General features: G+C 40.6%; 1 protein-coding gene across 2 annotated transcripts in view; it reads right to left on the reverse strand.

Moving 5' to 3' along the window:
* The window catches only part of DUSP8 (dual specificity phosphatase 8), a 111,336-nt gene that overhangs the window by 79,414 nt on the left and 14,946 nt on the right, over positions 1 to 16,976 (reverse strand). Inside the window, exon 2 of one of the 2 annotated variants that reach the window (XM_032221820.1) lies at positions 6,960 to 7,321. In XM_032221820.1, the coding sequence (XP_032077711.1) occupies positions 6,960 to 7,148 (189 nt within the window). In that variant the 5' untranslated portion in view covers positions 7,149 to 7,321. Of the gene's footprint in view, positions 1 to 6,917; positions 7,322 to 16,976 lie in introns of both variants that reach the window. The other variant, XM_032221811.1, reaches the window with a different exon arrangement.

A 16,976-nucleotide genomic window follows, 5' to 3' on the forward strand; every position in this document is an offset into this window, starting at 1 on the left:
TCCCACCACTGGTACAAAGTGATCCAGAGTTGCCTTTGACTTGAAGGAGAATCTACTAATATCTGACAAGCATATCTAGCAAGGTATGAGCCCAGATATGTATATCATTTCCCATAGAAGAGAATATACGTAGCTCAGAATTGAACTGTGGAGTCTTTGATGCTATCTAAGCTTGGTTGTTGCTTGCAGACACTTCATTACCCAACTAGGTATCATCATCAGTAGTGAGATGGGCAACATGTTAAATAAATAAATAGATAATAAACAAATAAAATAATCAGTGCTGCTGAAATTACTAGTTGCGTAATGGTGATGTTATCTAGTTGGGCAATGAAACATCTGCAAGCAAACAAACAAGCTCAGAGAGCACCAAGGACTCCATTCATCATTTTGCTAGATTGATTGACTGTTTGCTTTGGAATCCAAAGTCTGAGAACACCTGCCACAGAACATTTTTTTCTTATATTTTGTACCTGATTATTTGTAATACTCTTTACCAGGGGGGGTTCCTGCCAGTTCTAACCTCTTCTATAGAAGAGGTTCAACAAATATACCATGCCATTTAGAACCGGTTCCAGCTCCCTCCCCCCACCCGTCCATACCACGCTTGCCCCGCCTGCCGCTCACTGATTGGCCGGCTCACCAATCGCCCCGCCCGCCTCTAAGAGTCCTATCTAAACCTTAAAGTCTTAAAGCTGTCACATTTGAACACCCTTGGGTTTTTTTTTCTAAAGGGTTAGGAGTGCAAGGGTCTTGTAACTTGACAGCTTTAAGACTTGGACACTTCAATGCCAGAGTTCCTGAGCCAACATGACTGAAGGAGGAATTCTGGGAGTTGAAGTCCACAAGTCTTAAAGCTGTCAAGTTTGAACACCCTTGGGGTTTTTTTCCTAAAGGGCTTGGGGTGCGTCTTGTAACTTGACAGCTTTATGACTTGCATGCTTCAAATGCCAGAGTTTCTGAGCCAACATTTTGGTTGCTGAGCAAGAGCATTGTTATGAGTTTCACCACATTTTACAAGTTGGCCATGCCCAGCCAGTCACATGACTGCCAATCCACTCCCACTCAGTCACATGGTTGGCAATCCACTCCCACCCAGTCACATGGCCAGCAAGCCACTCCCACAAAGCAGGCCACACCTACAGAAGAAATTTTCAAAAAATTTGAAACCCACCACTGCTCTTTACCATGTACTGTCAACAGTACAGTAAGACTTTAGCACAAAAGTATTTTCAACTCAAATATAATCATATAATCCCAGGAAAAGACAAAAGTGTCTTTAACAATTTGCCAGGTGCAGCAGGTATGCCCACAAGTGCTCTTTTATTTCAGATCTGGACTGCTGCACAACTCTCCCATCTATTTATCTAAAGCCCAATGTTTCAACCAGAATGGTTGAAAATTTGAGGAGGGAGGGAGGAGGGAGGGAGGAAGGAAGGAAACTCAGGATTACGCTGCAATGTCCATTTAGAAGTGGCTCCTTGCCCATTTCTTGACTCTGTGCCTTACCACAAATTTATTTAGCTACTTTCTATTTGGAAAATATTAATAAAGCCAAAAAGCTCTCTGAGAATTCAACATTGACATATATCCATGCTCACCCAAAAAGACCCCTAAAAATGCATCATGTTCCTCTGTTCTCCAGTGTTATCAGTGGCTAAAGAAAAACATTCAAAAATAATTCCTCATGGCCTTGAATACAGCAGACAGAAGGCAAAGGATCCCCTCCCCACCACCACACACAGACAAAGATTCAGGCAGGGGTGATGTCACTGCTAGCCAAATTCAATAAACCATATGCATACATTTAAGGGGAGGGGAAGATGAAGACCCTACAGATGGTTCCAGCTGGGCCCAGCATTTGATTAATCACTTGAATTACCCTCCTTTGCTGCAAAACAATAAAAATTGGGGAAGGAAACAAAGAAGAAATACTTAAAAAAAAGCCAACCCAATGCAGCTTCTGGGAAAAAATGGCTGCTGAACTTTAAAAAGTAGCTGGCTTCTTCTAAAGAAAAGCCAGGTCTATGCAGTGGACCAAAAAAAAGGAACTCTATATAAGCACCTTGCTTTTTCCTAATTTAGGCTGGGAGCAGCACAGGCAAAGATTTAAATCCCAGGCACTCAAAAGAAGAAAAAGAAAAGCATGCCCCACAACAAGGGAGATTTCTGATACAGGAACAAGGGAAAAAAATGAAGCTTTTTCTTGGCATCTGGATAACATGGTGGAAACCTGCTTAAGTGCTGCAAATTGAACTGTGGTTAAAGTAAATGAGAACATGCAGTACCAAAGAATGATAATTAAACCTCTGGTCCATTACAGGCTTACCTTGTCACATAATCCAACTTAATTGAATGGGATCTACTGCCAAATGTGCAATGTGCTTATTTGAAAAAAAAAATTCCAGGCAGAAACTTCCTTGGAACACAACCTCACCCACCGTACCACCCCCCGACTTCTTTTAAAACCACCTCCTGGGTCTTCTTCTTCCATCATGTAACCAACCACGTTATGCAATGTAGACAACCGAGCATAATTTCACTATAGAACAGGGCTACAGAAATCCCTAGAGACACATAACAGAGTGAGCTCCCATTACTTGTCCCAGCTTTTGCCAACCTAGCAGTTCGAAAGCATGTAAAAATGCAAGTAGAAAAATAGGAACCACCTTTGGTTGGAAGGTCATATAACACAAGCCTGACGGATATCTCCCTCTGGGTATCTGGGTATAGCTGTGCCTCAGTTGGAAGAATTCCACTCAGGATAAGCTAAGCAGCTGCCACCTGTTGTGAGAAGATAGCCCTCCCCTTTTCTGACAATGTTCTGGAATCTGGGTAAAACAGAAGAGGAAATCCTCTTCTCCAGGATTACGTTTTTAAATGAGTGGCTCCAGTGTCCCCCTTTTATCCAGAAAACAAGGCCCAAACAGCGCATGGTGCTTAGGTAAGCCACCTATCAAAATAACAATAAATAAAGGATTTTTAAAAATAGTAAAAAGGACAAAGTACCTATTTCAGGAATAAGAGAGCTAAACTAAGTTTTGAGGCCTCCAACTATATGCAAACTTGAGCAATCATTAACCATTGCAACTCAAATTTTAAAAAACACACACCTTAGAATGTGAACAAGAGTAAAAACCGCCAGGGTTTCTGAACCTTGGCATGTTTAAGATGTTTGGACTTCAGGTCCCAGAATTCCTCAGCCAGCTATCCAATTAAGCACGGAAGCAACTGAAAAGAAATAAAACATTCCTAATGCTTCAGCCTGTACTTCCCCTGTCAGTTTTACCTATAGATTCCAGTCCTTCTTCTTGAAAAGATCTGAGTCCCAAAAAGGAAATCTATTGCTATAATCCTTGCTACAGGTAGTCCTCGACTTATGACCGCAATTGGAACCAGCATTTCCATTGCTAAGCAAGGTAGTTATTAAGTGAGTCCCGTCCAATTTTACAACCCTTTTACCAAGATTGTTCAAGGAATTACTGCGATTGTTAAGCGAATCAGGGGGGCCATTAAGCAAATCGGGATTCCGCTATTAACTTGGTTTATCAGAAGCCAGTTAGAAAGGTTGCAAATGATGATTACACAGCCCTGGGATGCTGCAACCGTCGTAAATACATGTTGCCGAGTGCCTGGCTTTTGATCAATTGACTGTGGGGATGTTACGACTCTGGTAATTGCAAAGACTGGTCATAAGACTCTTTCTTCAGTGGTGCTGTAACTTTGAACAGTTGCTAAATTAATGGCTGTTAAGTTGAGGACTACCTGTACTGACTTGGCAGGAAAGTCAAATTGTCCATCCCATCTTGAACCCTATCCCTGACTTTTTCGCTGGAAAAGAATACTGGCTTTATACTGCTTTGGAATATCTAGAGTGCCTCCACTCTGCCTTCAGACTCTCAAATCCATTACAGTAACCACTCTGAAGAGTCTCTGGTGTTCCCCAAGCTTGGTTGTTTTCTTGTAGTCCAGGGGTGTCAAACTCAAGGCCCGGAGGCTGGATCCGGCTACGGGTTGCTTAGATCTGGCCTATTGGGCCACCCTGATACAGCAAAGGAGTGGCCCATGGTGCCTCTGCCAGCACAAATGGAGTTCAGGTGGGGTCCATGCACATCAAGCCCCATTTTCACTAGTAGAGGGCGGCAGGAGGGCGGCACAGCTGAAAACGGACCTCTGGAACCTGTTTTTGCTGGCAGAGCGCTTGGGCCACCACAGACGCCCCCGACACGAGTGATGTCAAGCTGGCCATGCCCTCCCGGGCCACACCCACCTTGGCCCCCAAGGTCAAACACAACCCTCATGCAGCCCTCAATGAAATCGAGTTTGACACCCCTGTTGTAGACGTTTCATTACCCAAATTAGGCAACATCATCAGTGCTATTGACGTTAGCATTAAAACTCATGTTACCTAGTTTGAGTAATGAAATGCCTGCAAGAAAATAACCAACTTTAAAAAGCACCAAGGATCCCTAATTTCAACCCTGAGCTACAAATATTCTCCTTTAATTACTCTCTCCAATTTCAGAAAAGTAGCACTCAGCACTTTCTCAGTTAAATAAACATATACAACTTTTCTGATATCTATGGACATTCAAACCTTAGCAAGGTAAAAGGATTGCTTATGGTCTTCCTCTTTCAGCACACAATTTACTCTGCCTGCAGTAATTGTCACTGACATAAATCCCACTTCAAAGGATTATACTTCTGTTAACCTGAAATTCTTGAGAACAGAATATATGCATCTGGCCAGGAGTTCAGAGAGAAGCAGAATTAGTTAGAAGTAGAGCTGCAATGGAAATTCCACATAGCATTTTACATAGTTTTATCTTAACCAGCTAATTCCGTTTGAGATAATTTATTCTATTCTTCCCATTATTTTCCCATTTATAGCTAAACAAGGATATTGGTTTCCAGAGATGGGGAATGTGGAAGAAAACTAATATTATCAATAAAAGCAAAGAAGTATATATTTCTTCCATAGTGTAATGCCTGATGTAATCATTCTTGATTCTTAAATGTATGTTTTCAATTCTGAATAAGTGACTAAAGTTAACAGTAAATTTGTTCTTATGTACAGTACTTTTGGGTCCATATAATTTGGAACATTATACTATGAGAGATGAGAGAGGGGGTGGGAGTGGAAAGAGAAAGGAGAGAGAAAGGAGAGAGAGAGAAAGATAAAAGAGAGAGGAGAGGAGAGGAGAGGAGAGAGAGAAATGGATAAATCCACTAGTGGTTCCTCTTTCACCCATCCTATCAGCATGGATTCAATTCAATTTCATTTTCTGGTGCAGATTACATAGAACAAGTAAATAGCATTAGTGCTGCTGTAAATTATTGAAAGGGAAGTTGAATAGCTCCCATAGAATTTGTTCTATCCTTCTCTTCCTGTTTTAATCAATTGTTTGTCCATACAGGAACTGATTCATAGCCTAGGTCAGCTAAGTAGCTTCTGTTGAAAGGCTATCAACAGTTTTTTGACTATCCAAGTAGAATTTACTGGATTTTTGCCATGTTCCTACTTGTTATCACCTCCAAAATAGTTGGTGATACAAGATTTTTATGCTAAAGCTGTATGGATGCTTTCTTAACAAGACTTATTCCTCCAAATATTTAAAACATATAAGCAAATTTCTACCAACATAACTAAAGCACAATAGTTAACCTTTGAATTATATTCCTGCTTGGAAAAAAAATATCAGTGATACTTTAATGTCTTTCTTTATCCTCTTGATTGACAGGATAATTTTTAAAATGTACATTTTGTATTAATTATATTTTTGGATGAGAGTCATTCCCCTAACACAAACCTTCTTCCCATTCATTCTTGTTGTTTTTCATGTAGAGGGAGGATTTTCTGATAACACAAAAGAAAGCTCACTTTGAATTGGCTTCGTTTGTTCTCAGTAATGACATCACACAAATCAAAATAGTCATGAGGAGACAATACATAATCTCCATATTGTAACACCTATGTGACAAGTCCCAGAAATAAAGAGAACTAATAAACAAATCAGAAAGGAAGAAATAAAACACTAGCCCTAAATAGGGATAGAAAAGTGCAAGTTCACGTAATCTATGAATTTGTAAAACTAAAACTCCAGATTCCTCAACTGAGCTCCATCCCAAAGGAAACAGTACATTTTACCCAGCACCCATTCTATACCCATGTTAGATAATGTTTGGCTCTCTTGTGTCCATGTTTTGGTTTAAGATGGAACTACACATTACACGGAGTTCTTATTCTTCATAACCAAATAACGAAAATGTGGCTATCATAGTAGTCTCCCTATTGCTGAATTGAAACCCCAACCAGTGTTATCAATAAACAGGAGACTTAAGAGTTGAAGTTAGAGCCACAGATACCCCACTCTCAAAAACAGATACTTTTTGTTGTTAGTTGCGAAGCAGTGTCCAACCCATTGCGACCCCATGGACAACTTTCCTCCAGACCTTCCTGTCCTCTACCATCCTCTGGAGTCCATTTAAGCTCATGGTTACTGCTTCAGTGACTCCATCCATCCACCTCATTCTCTGTCATCCCCTTCTACTTTTTCCCTCAATCTTTCCAAGCAATGGGTTCTCTTCCAGTGAGTATTCCACTGCTTGCTATCATGCAACAAATCTACCTATAATCAGGAATGAAAGAATGATGGAAGAAGGGCTTATCTCTTCCCCCTCCCCCATAGGATTAGATAAAAATAGGAAACCGCATGAAAGAAAAGGGCTATAAAATCAAATGCAGGGCTTGCATTTGAAATTCTGACCATAAGATGTTGTTTTTTTTAAACCTAACCCACCTTATTGCATTGTTATGTATAATGGAACAGGTTCTTTAAAATTAGGAGTTAAGACAGGAATATTGAGTCACACTACGATTTGAATTTGGTGGATAACTAAGGGCTAAGGTTAAGTACCTTTATACTAGAGGCTGGCTGGATGAGCTCTGTGATGGATACCTTGTCTTGCTGAAGCCTTCTTTTGACCAGCTTGGAACAGCAGATGTTGACAGAGTTGAGAACATGCCAGGAGTTGTACTCCACAAAGGAGCGGCTGTCAATGACCAACATTCCTTCGGTCCCGCTCTTCAAGAGTCTGGCAAGCTTCTTAGGATCCATCACTTTGGGTGGAAGTTTGTCTCCGGCCATGGTAGACTGGTCCCTTCTGCAGCAAGTAGGAGAAGGAAAGGAACCCCCAGGGAAGAGAAGCCAGCTCAGATATCCCAGAAGTGAAGGAGGAGGGGGAAGGGGGAAGGCAACTTGAAAACAGCCAACTTCTGCCACGCTGCTAAAGCCCTGTATGACAAGTCATTGTGCCAAACCTGTTAGGAAGTGCAGAGAGAAAGAGAAAAAGAAAAAGAGGAGGAAAAAGTAGTCAGATTTTGTAAGTATGCCATGTTGGTACTGATATATTTTGCTCTAGCTCAGATCTGGGGAAAACTATAGTCTTTAGATCAAGGGTACTTGGCAACTCTAAGACTCATGGACTTCAATTCCCAGAAGTCAGTAAGTCTTAAAGTTGCCAAGTTTGGAGACCCTTGGTCTAGAGCAGGGGTATCAAACTCAATTTCACTGAGGGCCACATCAGGCTTGTGTTTGACCTTGGGAGGCATGGCCAGCTTGACATAACTCGTATCAGGGGCGCCTGAGCTCCATTTTCGCCCGCAACGGCCTACTGCAACCCTCTGCCAGCGAAAACAGAGCTCAGAGGGCCTCATGCAGTCCTTCGCTGTTTCCAGGTCGGCCCCACAGGCGAAATCTAAGCACCCCGCGGGCCTTGACATCCTGGTCTAGGATTGTCAAGCGCCTAGAGTCTAGAGTCTAAAGAAAGCTCTACCTAATGCTACCATTTCAACCTGGTATCCTCCAGAAGCATTCAACTTATTCCCAATGCAGCAGGCACCAAGTTGGATAAATGAATGAGCTAGAGGAAAAGAAAAAGGTATCCTAAAGTTATAGCTTATATCATGTTTCACATCTGACTTTGATTTAATCTTAGATGCTTCATCTATACTTCACATAATTTACTGATTACTGTCTTATTGTTCCCTAATAATCTTCTTTACAATACAGAGTTTTTGATGTTTTGAAGAGTCTAAGGCTTCTGCAAAATACAGAATTCTTACTTTTATTAAAGTAATTTGCTTACTTCCATCCAACAGCCTTCAGAATCACATATTCCAGGTTGCATATACTTTTAATTCACCTGAGGCAAAACCCAGCCTTCCACATGTTTGCCTCAGAGTACATTGTATGCATTTTATCCCTTCAAAACTTTTCATTACCCAAACCATTATGAGAGGGATATCCGGAATATTGAGCTGAAAGCTACAAAGCTAGCATATGAAACTCCTTTCCAACATTGCAAAAATCACAGCACAGAGCATGCATAATTTAATTTTGCACATTAAGAAATGCATATGTATTTCTGTTTGATCATATGCTTGTTGAAGCATCAGGCAGGGATTAAGAGGAACTAATTAAAGTCTCCATCCAGACACAAAACTCACTGGATGATCAAGCCAACCAATATTGCTTGAATCCAACTCAGGGGTTTATTGTTACGGGAATAAAATGAAGGGAGATTCCAAGTAAACCAACTTGAACTACTAGAGGCAAGATGGTGTATATAACCATAATCTAATAATATTTTTTTAAAAAAATAAAACACCACCTACTGCGTTTGGAGGACCAAACATCATCTAGGACAGTGATAATTAACTTTTTCAGCACCGAGTGCCGAAACTGGAGTGTGCGTGCATACCGGAGCACCAGAACCCGGAACAGAGCAGTTGGCCATGTGTACTGGCCAGCTGCTCTCTTCCAGGTTCCGGAGTGTGCATGCACGCCACCCAGCTGGACTTCGCACATGCACGTGATAGAACCTGGAAGAGCAGTTGGCTTTGGTGCACATGCCCATAAAGAGGGCTCTGCGTGACACCTCTGGCACACGTGCCATAGGTTTGCCATCACGGATCTAGGATATGCTTCAGATTGCATCCATACACAGCTTCTTTATAGTGTTAAAAGATTCGTATAGCTGTACACCTTAAAAAAGAAAGCTGGGCAGCTGGTAAAAAAATAATAATAGAAAGTCAAGTTTAATAACAGTTTTTCATTTTGGGGAATTAATGGTTTCAACACAACCCAAGGTTGGAAGCCACTCTATTAAAAATTGTTATTTACTAAGATTCTCAGTAAAAGAATAGATATAAGAAACTAGCCTCATAGCTTAAACCTGTCAAACTGCATACATTCTCTTAAAAAAATAGATTAGTTGCCTATTGATAATAAAACCATTATAAAACATAAATGATTTGTAGTACATTTGTAATTTAAAAAGTAAGACAACCTGTCTTTCTTATTATCAGAAAACCTTGCACTGTTCTGGCTAGAAACAAGATTCATGAACTTCAATGGTACTTAAAAGGTACATATATAGTTGTATTTGATTAAATCCCAGTGCATTTCAATAGACCACATTTCCAAGTAGGTTTGAGGGATCCTTGGTGCTCTCTGAGCTTGGTTGTTTTTTTGCAGATGTTTCATTACCCAAAACTAGATAGCATCATCAGTGCTGAAAAAAACCAAGATCAGAGAGCACCAAGGACCCCTTATTTCAACCCTGAGCTCCAAATATACCCTTTTATTGGTACCAAGTAGGCTTGAAAAGGAGTATATATTAAAATATTCATGACTGGGAGAGACATGGGAACAAGGTCAGCCAATGAATAAGCATAGCAACTAAGTCAGCCAATGGGAACTTAAACAGATCTGAGTCTGTGCAGAGAATTGAAATAGAAACTTAACCAGCCTGCTGCTGGGTGAAGTAAACTAGCAGTCTGTTTGGGCTTGTCTGCTGAAATGAACTAACTGCTTGTGTTCTGCCTTGTGTTTACTTGGAAGAACCACCTGTTGATATTGCACATTTATTCAACTATTCTTATGTATATAAAGAAGTTAATGAATCCTGATGCATCGGTTATCTGTGTGTGCTTCTGGATTTGATTTTTCTGCAACAAACACTGATAGTATGCTACCAGGCATGAAAAGTATAATCACATCTTCTGTCAGGCCCATTGCTAAGAGACTCAAATTATTATGGTTACCTGAAACATTTGGCGGGAGAAGGACGTCCTTCTGAGAGAAATCACAGTAGCCTATTTTTAAAATGAAAAGGGTACCGTGGAGGAACCCTGATAACAATACCAAAAGTCCTCTTTTCAATACATCATTTGCCCATTCCTTTCTCTCTCCAGTGTGGATTTTAATGTTTATTATTTGTATTTTGGTAAAAGATGAGCTGCTCCTATGGCAGTTGGCTGGAACAACCCTTTCTCTCTTTGGTATTTTGGGATAGGCTTTTCAAGCTGAAAAGCTCCTAATTAAGAGAAGTCTGAAGGGGAAAATGGAGGCTCCTGTGAGTGTTAAAGTATACTTCATTATGTGCTTTCAGCCACCCAGAGGATTCCCTGCTGTACCTATTGCTACAGAAATGAAGATAATCAAAAAGGATGCAAATTAATTGGCTTCTTGTCTGCTCCCCACACTCCTTGCCTTCTTCAATCTTTTATCTATGGAGAGGGAGAGGAGAGGAAAAATGAGGAAAGGACCAGCTGAACATTTCTCCAAATTCCACTTTGGAGAAATATTAATTGAAACAGATGGACAAAGGAATTTCCCTAAAGAGAGCTAGATTACACAGGCAAAGGCAAGAGAAGGAAACAGTAGAAAGAAACTGAGGATTGATCAAAGAGCAAAGGTCAGTCAAGGTCAGCTTCGCAACTACCTACCTACCTACCTACCTACCTATCAATCATCTATCTATCTATCATCTATCTATCATCTATCTATCATATCTCTCTCTCTCTCTCTCTCTCTCTCTCTCTCTCTCTATCTATCTATCTATCTATCTATCTATCTATCATGTCTTGGATTTTCTCTGGACAAAAACACAAAGTACTTCAGTAACAAATAGGAAATATGCAATGCAAAAGAGAAAATTAGCACTAATTGTTTAAAAATGTTATTCAAAGGAAGAGAGTATGTATTTAATATAAACCTGTTTCTGCAGAATGAATTTCCAGCCACTGCCCTCCCTTTGTTTTCAACAGTGAAAATGGTTTGTTTAGGATGACTTCGCTAACTAAAATGTTCTGCATTTCTTCACGCATTTGCCTTGGTAATGTCAACCAGCAACCCAGAGACAGGCTCAGATATTCACAAGCTGCTTTCCAGAAATAGAATCAACAACTTTATGAGCGTGTGATGCCTTAGATCAGTATTTCTCAACCTCAGTAACTTTAAGAGGTGCGAACTTCAACTCCCAGAATTCCCCAGCCAACATGCTTTAAGTTTTCAAGGTTAAGAAACACTGCCGTAGATGACACATATTGTGCAATCTTTCTTTAGTGAGAAATAGACATTTTTACCATTTTTAAAACAAAGGAAGAACTTTGAGAGCATGGAACAAATCTGTAGTGAGCAGTCTCAAGTCTACTATTGATATCCACGATGAGAAGTGATCATCCTTTAGAATTGGCAGAACCAGGCTGCTAGGGAAGAATATTACCTCCAACCAATATTTTATCACCATCCCTTTACGTACGTTTGAGGCCCGTGGTGGCACGCAGAGCCCTCACCCCAGCTCAGCTCCACCGCGCATGCCTCCTGTCGGTCAGCTGATTTTTGGGTCTGACGTGCATGCGCGGAGATGGGCTGCATGTAGGAGATGCGTGTGCATGCATGGAGGGCAGGCAGGGGGATCGTACATGCGTGTGCAGCGGGTGGGGGGAACAGCACCCCTACAGGGGCCTATTTTTGGTGCCAGGAGGCTGCAGGGAGGCCTACTAGGCCCCAAAAGGGGGAAGGGAGAGTCACATGTGCATACGCACGTGGCAGGGGGATTGTGAGGTTTCGCGTGCGCAGGGGGTCAGGATGCACAGGGGGTGTCGCATGCGCATTGTGTCATGGGTGCGGGTGGGCGCACGCTTTCGGCATGTGATGACAAAAAGGTTAGCCCCCACTGTTTTAGGCAATAGTGTCTCAAGTCTATAATCTCTTTTCTACTTTTTTTTTAAAAAAAAACCACAATTTTTATTTTATTCGTCTCCTATGAGAATAATCTTTCTCCCTGAATGGGCCGAAACCTATAATCCTGTCCCTCGAAGTGACACCATTACATTACAGAATTTATTTCTTTTTTGTTGTTGTTCCATGGTTATCTGTACATCTCAGTAAGGCATCACTACTGTAGAAGCACTGTCTCCCTCTCTCTCAATCTCTCTCTCTCCTAACCTTTTTTTAAAATAATCACTTTATTAAACTTATCAAAGTATAAAATACCAATGAAGCCCCTTGCCCAATCTTTAAATGGTTCTGGAATGTTTCTACAGTTATAATCTTGCCTTCATTGGGAGTCAATGAGATATCAGTGAAATCTGAAGGTTGACCTCCCCATTTTTAGAACCGGCAAGAGTACCCTTATGAAAACAGCCCTCTGCAGAGAGTGCCATTCTCTCAGGAGCCTCTCAGGGAGCATCTAAAGGAATATTTTTCTCCAAACACTGCCTGTAAAGAAGCGTCACCTATAACAAAAGTCCTGATGGATGAAAGGAATTGCTGCTGTCCACTGGCATTCCCATCCACTCAATCAATCGATCTTCCCTGCACCTTCCCTCAGCAATTCCCCAGCAAAATGCTGAAAGGTTGCCTGCCCAACCTTTCAGCATTTTTTTCCATTCTCCCTCTCTTGGCTCAGACACTGCTATGATCCCCGCATATCACCTGCCTGCTCTTCCCCTCCTCACCACAGGAACTTAAAATTGAAGCAAATACAGGCAAGCTTATGGAGTGTGAAGAAAACAGAAACATCGGTCAGGGCATAGGTAACAGGGAGGAAAGAAAGGAAATGAAGGTGCTAAGAAGATCATACAGTATGGGCGGCCGACTTGTGGATAAGCTGTACTTGGACACTGGTGGTGGTAGCTGAAGAGAAGGAGGTAAGGAATAAGGAAGATTAGGAATGGGCAAACTGGTGGGACATGTTGGTAAATCAGCTGTTCAGGGGAGACAAGATGGGGAGACGACAGAAGGCACAAAAAAGGTGAAAATGGACAAGGAAGTGGGACATGCCATGTTGGCAGCTGTTGTGGGATTTGTCTGTTTATTAAATGTTTATGCTGTGTGTCTCCCCTAAAAGGTGACACTTAATTACTCTAGAATCTGTCTAGATATGTTTTATCCAAATTCTAAAACTATCAAAGTGTTCTGGGTTTTCTATTCGCTGAACCTCAGCCCAACTAAAATTATTCAGCAGAATATCTGCAATGAACGTATTTTTTTCCATTTTTGTGCATACCATTTTACTTCAGAGACAAGTTCCTGGCTGCCTTTAATATATTTATAATTTGCATATGTATGGATTATATACTGCAAAACAAAGGCCTTTTTCTCCCATAGTAAATCTGAGCCAAACTTCATCTTCATGGCCATCCCCAGAAAATAAAACAATGGATGGCTGCAGTCCACTCCCAAATCACAAAAGCAAACACCTCACAGGTTAGGTGTGATGAAATATACCTTCACTCTGTTGACAAATGAGTGTTTTGTGACTGATGATTTTCACTCCCAGCAATCATTTTGTGAAAGCATCATATCCCCTGAAAACTCTATAATGTCCTATGTTATATACTCACGTTAAGCTTAATTTAATTAAGTCTACCGGAATAAAAATATTTATTAAACACCTGGTGAAGCCAACATAAAGCTTTGGTAGCCAGCAATCTGCCTTTCTGTGATGTGGTCATTAAAAAGAAGTCAAACCTAAATATACCAGATTGAAAATCTTACTTTTTTGCACTCTTTGAAGCTACATAACAAGCAACTGAAGGTTATTCCTTCAAACATTTTTTTAATACTTCTTAGATAAATAAACAACATGTTTTCAAGGGAAGAGTCTGAAACTTTTCCAGTCCTTTCTTGATCAGATTGCCAACTCAAGTAATGACACCTTCTTGGGAACCATTAGAAAGCTTGACTTAAGCTGCACACAATAGATCTAAGATTACAATTTAACCTAACTTGTTTAATAACCTGGAGGAATGTACTATTTCTCAATCTCTGCAAAATGGAAGAAGTAATGTTCTCTCAGACATAATTGCTTACAAAGTAAATGTGCTAAGAAGGCCTCAACTTTTAAAAAAGAAAGGTTCTGAAAGTCCATTTCAGATATCATAGAGACTTACACATAATTATGTAAGTTTCACAGTGAAACTATTCTCCAAAGCACTTGAGGGCAGAACAAGAAGCAGTGGGTGGAAACTAATCAAGGAGAGAAGCAATTTAGAACTGAGGAGAAATTTCCTGACAGTTACAACAATTAATCAGTGGAACAGCTTGCCTCCAGAAGTTGTGAATGCCTCAACACTGGAAGTCTTTAAGATGATGTTGGATAGCCATTTGTCTGAAATTTCCTGCCTAGGGAGAGGGTTGGACTAGAAGACCTCCAAGGTCCCTTCCAACTCTGTTATTGTATTGTATTGACTTGTCACAGATGAGCTTTACCAAATTACATCACAAGTATTATGAAGTAAATGTGTACTATATCAACAAGAAGGCACTATGGACTTCCATGCCAACCTAGTGATAATCCTAAATAGTTCTGAAGTAATTAAAAAAGTAAGGCATGAAATAAAACTAAGGGTTGACACATGTCTTACCATCCCAGGACAATAAGAGCATACTGACACTTAAAAGAGGGAGAAGGTTAACATGGGACCTAAATCAGGGTTTTGGGGACCTTTTTATCAGTTTATCAAAGCCACCATAATCCTCTTGAGTGCTTCTTAAGAACATTTCCATAATCCTTTAATCTCACACTTCACTCTTGAATGGTAATAATGAACAGACAGACACAGGGCCTGAATAAAAGTAATAAATCCGAAGATCCTCAGGCACATGCTTAGTACAAGGTGGACATCTTATTAAGACAGATGAGAATTAGGAGGTCATATAAATTGATTAATAAATAAGCTACCTTTTTTAAGTACAGCATTTGATTCCCATGGTGAACCAGGATGGAGGAAGTCACAACAGAGATAGTCATGCCAAGAAAGCACTAAACTCCCTGAATGTAAATGCTGAAGAGTAAAGATAGGCAATAAAACTGAGGAAAGAAAACAGCATTAACTGTTAAGATTACATTGCCTATTTCCAATTACAGTACAAGGGACTGAGATTTCAGATAGTTGAAAGTTCTAGCCTAAATCCTAAATAAACGACCCTCACTCTGTTTAGGACCTAGGAATACTCATCTCAAATGATCTAAGCCCCAGAGCTCACTGTAACAGAATTGCCCAAAAGGCATTAAGAGTTGTTAACCAAATTTTGCGAAGCTTCTTCTCCGATAACATTGTACTGCAAACTAGACATACAAAATCTTTGCCAGACCAATTCTCGAATACAGCTTGTCTGCCTGGAATCCACATTGCATATTTGACATTAATACAATGGAGCGGGTCCAGAAGTATTTCACGAGAAGAGTCCTCCACTCTTCTGCTCACAATAGAATCCCTTATGCCACTAGGCTCGAAATTTTGGGCTTGGACAACCTGGAACTACACCACCTACTGTGTGACCTAAGCATAGTACACAAAATTGTCTGCTACAATGTCCCTACCTGTCAACTTGGTGGGCATGTCAGGGGAAGGATGCCATAAAATCTCCATTCCCTCCTCACTCCAGGGGAAAGATTATTGCAAAATCCCCATTCCCTCCCGATTAGCTGGGACTCAGGAGGCAGAGAATAGATGGGGGTGGGACCAGTCAAGGGTGGTATTTACCAGTTCTCCGAACTACTCAAAATTTCTTCTACTGGTTCTCCAGAACTGGTCAGAACCTGCTGAATACCATCTCTGATCACTATACTCCAAATTTTCACATTCCTAGAAAAAGCTGAGGATAGTGGGATACTGTAACCATCACAAATATATGCCAGTTGCCAAGCTTCTGAATTTTGATCACGTTACTATTAGGGATACTGCAACAGTCATAAGTGTGAAAAACGGTCGCAAGTCACTTTCTTCAGTGCCATTACAACTGCAAATAACCACTAAACAAATGGTTGTAAATCAACAACTACCTCTATTTCATCCCATAGAAGAAATCTGTTTCAATGAACGGATTATCTGATGGCAAACATAGATTTGATAGCTTCACATCTGAACACAATACTGACACGAGCACTTTAGTCTTTCTAGGTCAAACTCTCTTAAAATACCTGAAACAAAAAAGTACCAATCAAGTGTTTACTTCTTTTTAAAAGTGCAAAGTCAGAGTAGGATGAATGAGACAGAGTACCCACAAAGCATGTTATAGGGTTCTTTTCCTCTCAAGACAAGAGAGGGGAAATAGTTATGAGAAGTCTACACTTCTCCAGATTTATTTATTTATTTATATTTATTTATTTAGTTTGTCACTCATGGACAAGATGATAGGAATAAGAATAAACATGAATAAGAACACAGGAATGGGTACAAATAAATGGGGTCAGTAGGACAGGGACGTTAGGCACGCTAGTGTGCTATTCACACCCCTACTGACCTCTTGGGAATGGGGTGAGGTCAACAGTAGACAGTCTAAGGTTAAAGTTGTGGGGGTTTGAGGAAGAAACCACTGAATCAGGTAACGCATTCCCAGGCATTGACCACTCTGTTGCTGAAGTCGTATTTTCTGCAATCGAGTTTGGAGTGGTTTACCTTGAGTTTGTATCGATTGTTTGCCCGTGTATTATTGTGATTGAAGCTGATGAGGGATTCTCAGAGTTGCAGCAACCAGCATCCACAGATTTTTTTTTTTTGTTCTATAAAATGATATGCTGTGAATTTAAAGTATACTACGTTTGGTACCTACTTCCTAGGACAGCAATTAAGAAGTAAAATATGAGGGGTCTTTGGTGGTCTCTGAGCTTGGTTGCTT

The sequence above is a fragment of the Thamnophis elegans genome, chromosome 1 (genome assembly GCF_009769535.1).
Source record: "Thamnophis elegans isolate rThaEle1 chromosome 1, rThaEle1.pri, whole genome shotgun sequence".
NCBI lineage: Eukaryota > Metazoa > Chordata > Lepidosauria > Squamata > Colubridae > Thamnophis > Thamnophis elegans.